Source organism: Coffea eugenioides, chromosome 2, assembly GCF_003713205.1.
Source record: "Coffea eugenioides isolate CCC68of chromosome 2, Ceug_1.0, whole genome shotgun sequence".
NCBI classification, from domain to species: Eukaryota; Viridiplantae; Streptophyta; class Magnoliopsida; order Gentianales; family Rubiaceae; genus Coffea; species Coffea eugenioides.
In genome coordinates, this window is record NC_040036.1 from 79,328,417 (window position 1) to 79,331,718 (window position 3,302).

The window sequence follows — 3,302 nt, forward strand, 5'->3', positions numbered from 1 at the left end:
CCCAAAGAGACGCACAGAAACAGAGCCGTGATGCAATCCCTTCCTTGGTAAGGCCTCTTGCTCAAATGAGTATTCCACGGCATCGCTAGAGAAACTAAAAATGTTCCTAAACTTCGAGGAATGAATATGCCTGGGTTGTTCCAGCCCATTGTTGGAAAATGGTTGAGATACTCATTTGAACAAGATGCTTTCCACGGGAGGGTTCCAACTACTGCTACATTTCTTTGACTAGCATCAGCGAAACTCCCAGTTGCTTTTTTATCAATGCCTGAGTCAAGAGCAAAAGACTTCTAACAACAAGGGACTTCCAGTGGCTTTCACCAGATAAAGGTACGCAAGGTCAAATTTTATAGTTTGCGGGCAAGAGTTCTGACATAACTTATAAATCATATACAACGAGTGATGATCCTCTTTTATTTATCTTCAAGAAAACTAGCAAAATTCACAAGGGGTTCACAACTGTGGATGGATGAAATTTTATTACAAATAATAAGCTTTGAAATTAGCTAAGGTTCAGCATAAACCATGGAATCACAAGACGACACTATGGATTGACTTTATCTGAAGTCCAGAACTTTTCCCCACTCCCAGTCCTTGTAGATGTAAAAGATTGCCTTTCATTACTCTTTAAATTTAGATAATCAACCTGTAAGCAAGACCAACATCACAAATTTAGGGAGGGCAGTAATTTGTCTTAAGATGAGGGACAGTCCCAAGAAGATTTAAACCTGGTCAGGGTCCAGAAGAAGTAAGCAAAATGCACCAACAGGACCAGTAGAAGGGTCTAAAGAGGTTTTTTCAGATAATTCTTCATTGAGAGAAGGAAGTCCAGGAGTAGGTCCCAAATACTGAAGTCTTGATCTAAGCGAACTAGCAAACCAAGCTTTCTCTCTGTGCTGCATTGTTTATATTGAAATCTCAGGAACAATATAATTCTCCAAGTTTAGTAATATAGAGAAATGTATTGCTGATGCACCCACTTTACCAAGAAATCCATTTGTTTATTGAGAAAGCTAACATCAATAACACAGAAAAAGCTCTCTAAACAACTTGTATTTTCAATAACACAGAAAAAGCTCTCTAAACAACTTGTAATGTAATACTCTGAAACTGTAAGCACAATAAGTCTCAGAAGTACCAAAACAGAAAATATAGACATTAGCTGCACATATTGAGCACGTTAAACAGACAACTGCTCACCAGCAAGGGAAATGTGTTTGTCTAAATTAAACTGGAATTTGGGTGAATTGACAAAAAATGAAATCCTTAACATGAAAAACAAAAACCAAAAAGACATACATCTTGAAGGGGATGCCATCATTGGCCATGAGAATACTTGACTTGAACTTTCATACCTAACCAGTTGCTAAAACCAAACGACAGTGGCAAGGATTCCAGACAAAATCAGGCTTCTGAAGCATCATAGGTACTGGTACTTGGTAAAGCTTCCCCCCCCCCCCCACCCCAACAACACAAAACAAACACCTTTCATAGATTTCACAATATGTTCAAAGTTTGTCAATCAGAATTGAAAATATCTATCATCCCACGTATTTATGCATCCTTTAAGTCATAATGTCATCTCATTGGTTTCCGGTTGTATAATTCATTCTTCAGGAAACAAAACTACAAATTACAGACACAAAGTTAGAACATTCACGAATTCACAGACCAGCAACAGCAAGTGAGAGCAAGCTAAAAGGCACATGAGACCAGGAGACTACTCAACAGTACCTGTAATTTTAGAGGGTCAGCACTATTTCCATCAATAATATCCACTTTCCCGTTAATGCGGAATTGCTCCCAGGTGTCAGTGAAATACCAGCAAATCTATCCAGTTTACCAACAATCAGAATCATCCAATCTCCAGAAAACATAATAAAACAACAAAAAAAATCTGGACTGCCAGCAATTTTTTCTTTAATTCTTTTCATTTATATTGGTAAAAAGAGCTTTTTGTGGTATAAAGCTTTAAAAAGAAGAAACAAACTCTTCGTAGCACTCCAATTTCAGCACTTCTTCCAAATTACTGAGCCAAGGTAAATCTTCTTATAAATAACAAACCTATTTGCCTTCAGAGCAAATACTACTAGCAGTAAATAAGTAGTCCAACGATACCTCAGCAAAAGGGCAATGCTTGAGATCTTCAATCTGCATTACTTTTAAGTAAAGAGCAACATAAGTAGTATTCCAAAAACGAACATCTGGTTATAACTTCAAAAATGTCATGAAGAAGCAGGATTAGGCAAAACCGCCCATTTCACCCAGCCCACGGAAAACGCACCCCAAAAAAAAAAAAAAAAAGATATTGAAGGAACAGCAGATTATCCAAAGTTACTGTCTTTACTTGGTAAATGTCATTTGGGAAGCTAGAAAGAGGTGATTCAAAAACAGCGCAATTTCACCCAATCCACCTAAAACGCACGGATACAATACAGAGAGAGAGAGAGAAAGGAAGAGGAAATCACTAAAAAGAAAGCTAATGAGAGAGAGAGAGAGAACCTTTCGAGTTCGGGAATCAGTGTTCATCTGAATCTTATCACTGTCGTCTTGGAATCCTCTGAAAACAACAGTTCGATTTGAGGGCCTGCCGTTATTCCCTACTGTTGCCTGAATTTACGTCAAAAAGAAGAGAGAGTAGTGAAAACCTTTCACCAATACAGATAACCCGAGAAACCAAAAATAAAGAGGAAAAGGGGGAATCATAAGCTGCTGCTGCTGAGCCATACAAGTTGAAAATAGGAGGAGTGCTTGAGGTGGGAATTTGATTGGAGGGCATTTAAAAGAAGCTGCTTCCATGGAGCCGTTGCTGAGCTTCCCATTCTCCGGCGGCAACTTTACAGGATTTACACAGGCTGGCTCTGGCTGTTTTTGCTCTGATTATTTTGATGCATCGCTTCTAAATCATGCGTTTGCGTACTAGGGACATGAGAACACGTAAACGGAGGAGAGCCCGGTTGGCCCCGTGGCCAAGAAAAAGACGGGCTGGCCGCTTTAGCTAAAACCAGGAAACCGGAACCGGAACCGGAACGGAGGGACATCCTGAAAACGACACCGCTTCCCACAAGCATAAGCCCATACCAATGAATTAGGAAGCTTCCGTCTCACAGACACCTAGAATCTACTTCATTGGGCCAATATTTTGCATTGGGCTTTTCCTTCTGTTAGTCGTGGAAGTTATCCAAAAAAAACAAAAAAATTTTTTTATTCCAATTCGATTTTCTTTGATATACTAGATGGAAAATAGGAATGTTACACTTACGGACGATACTTAGCCACTTTTTTTTTTTTTGTTGCTATGA

The 3,302-nt window shown here is 39.0% G+C and overlaps 1 protein-coding gene across 2 annotated transcripts; it reads right to left on the reverse strand.

Moving 5' to 3' along the window:
* Positions 1–370: 370 nt before the first annotated feature.
* Positions 371–2,985, reverse strand: LOC113762120 (pyridoxine/pyridoxamine 5'-phosphate oxidase 2). 2 transcript variants are annotated; one of them, XM_027305406.1, is made up of 6 exons: positions 2,730–2,983; positions 2,503–2,610; positions 2,119–2,151; positions 1,735–1,830; positions 729–896; positions 371–646 (listed from the first exon to the last, which is right to left on the reverse strand). In XM_027305406.1, exons 1-6 carry the CDS (start codon positions 2,820–2,822, stop codon positions 545–547), a joined length of 600 nt encoding a protein of 199 aa, XP_027161207.1. In that variant the 5' UTR covers positions 2,823–2,983; the 3' UTR covers positions 371–544. The 2 variants fall into 2 exon arrangements, with proteins under 2 accessions (XP_027161207.1, XP_027161208.1); XM_027305407.1 differs by lacking the exon at positions 2,119–2,151 and having other exon boundaries at positions 2,730–2,985.
* Positions 2,986–3,302: the final 317 nt, after the last annotated feature.

Excerpts from the sequence above, each read along its gene's own strand:
- LOC113762120 (XM_027305406.1), bottom strand. The coding sequence starts at position 2,822 with ATGGGAAGCTCAGCAACGGCTCCATGGAAGCAGCTTCTTTTAAATGCC. Across the intron at positions 2,611-2,729 it reads ACTCCTCCTATTTTCAACTT|GCAACAGTAGGGAATAACGG; the intron begins GTATGGCTCAGC and ends ACGTAAATTCAG. Across the intron at positions 897-1,734 it reads CTGACCCTCTAAAATTACAG|CACAGAGAGAAAGCTTGGTT; the intron begins GTACTGTTGAGT and ends TAAACAATGCAG.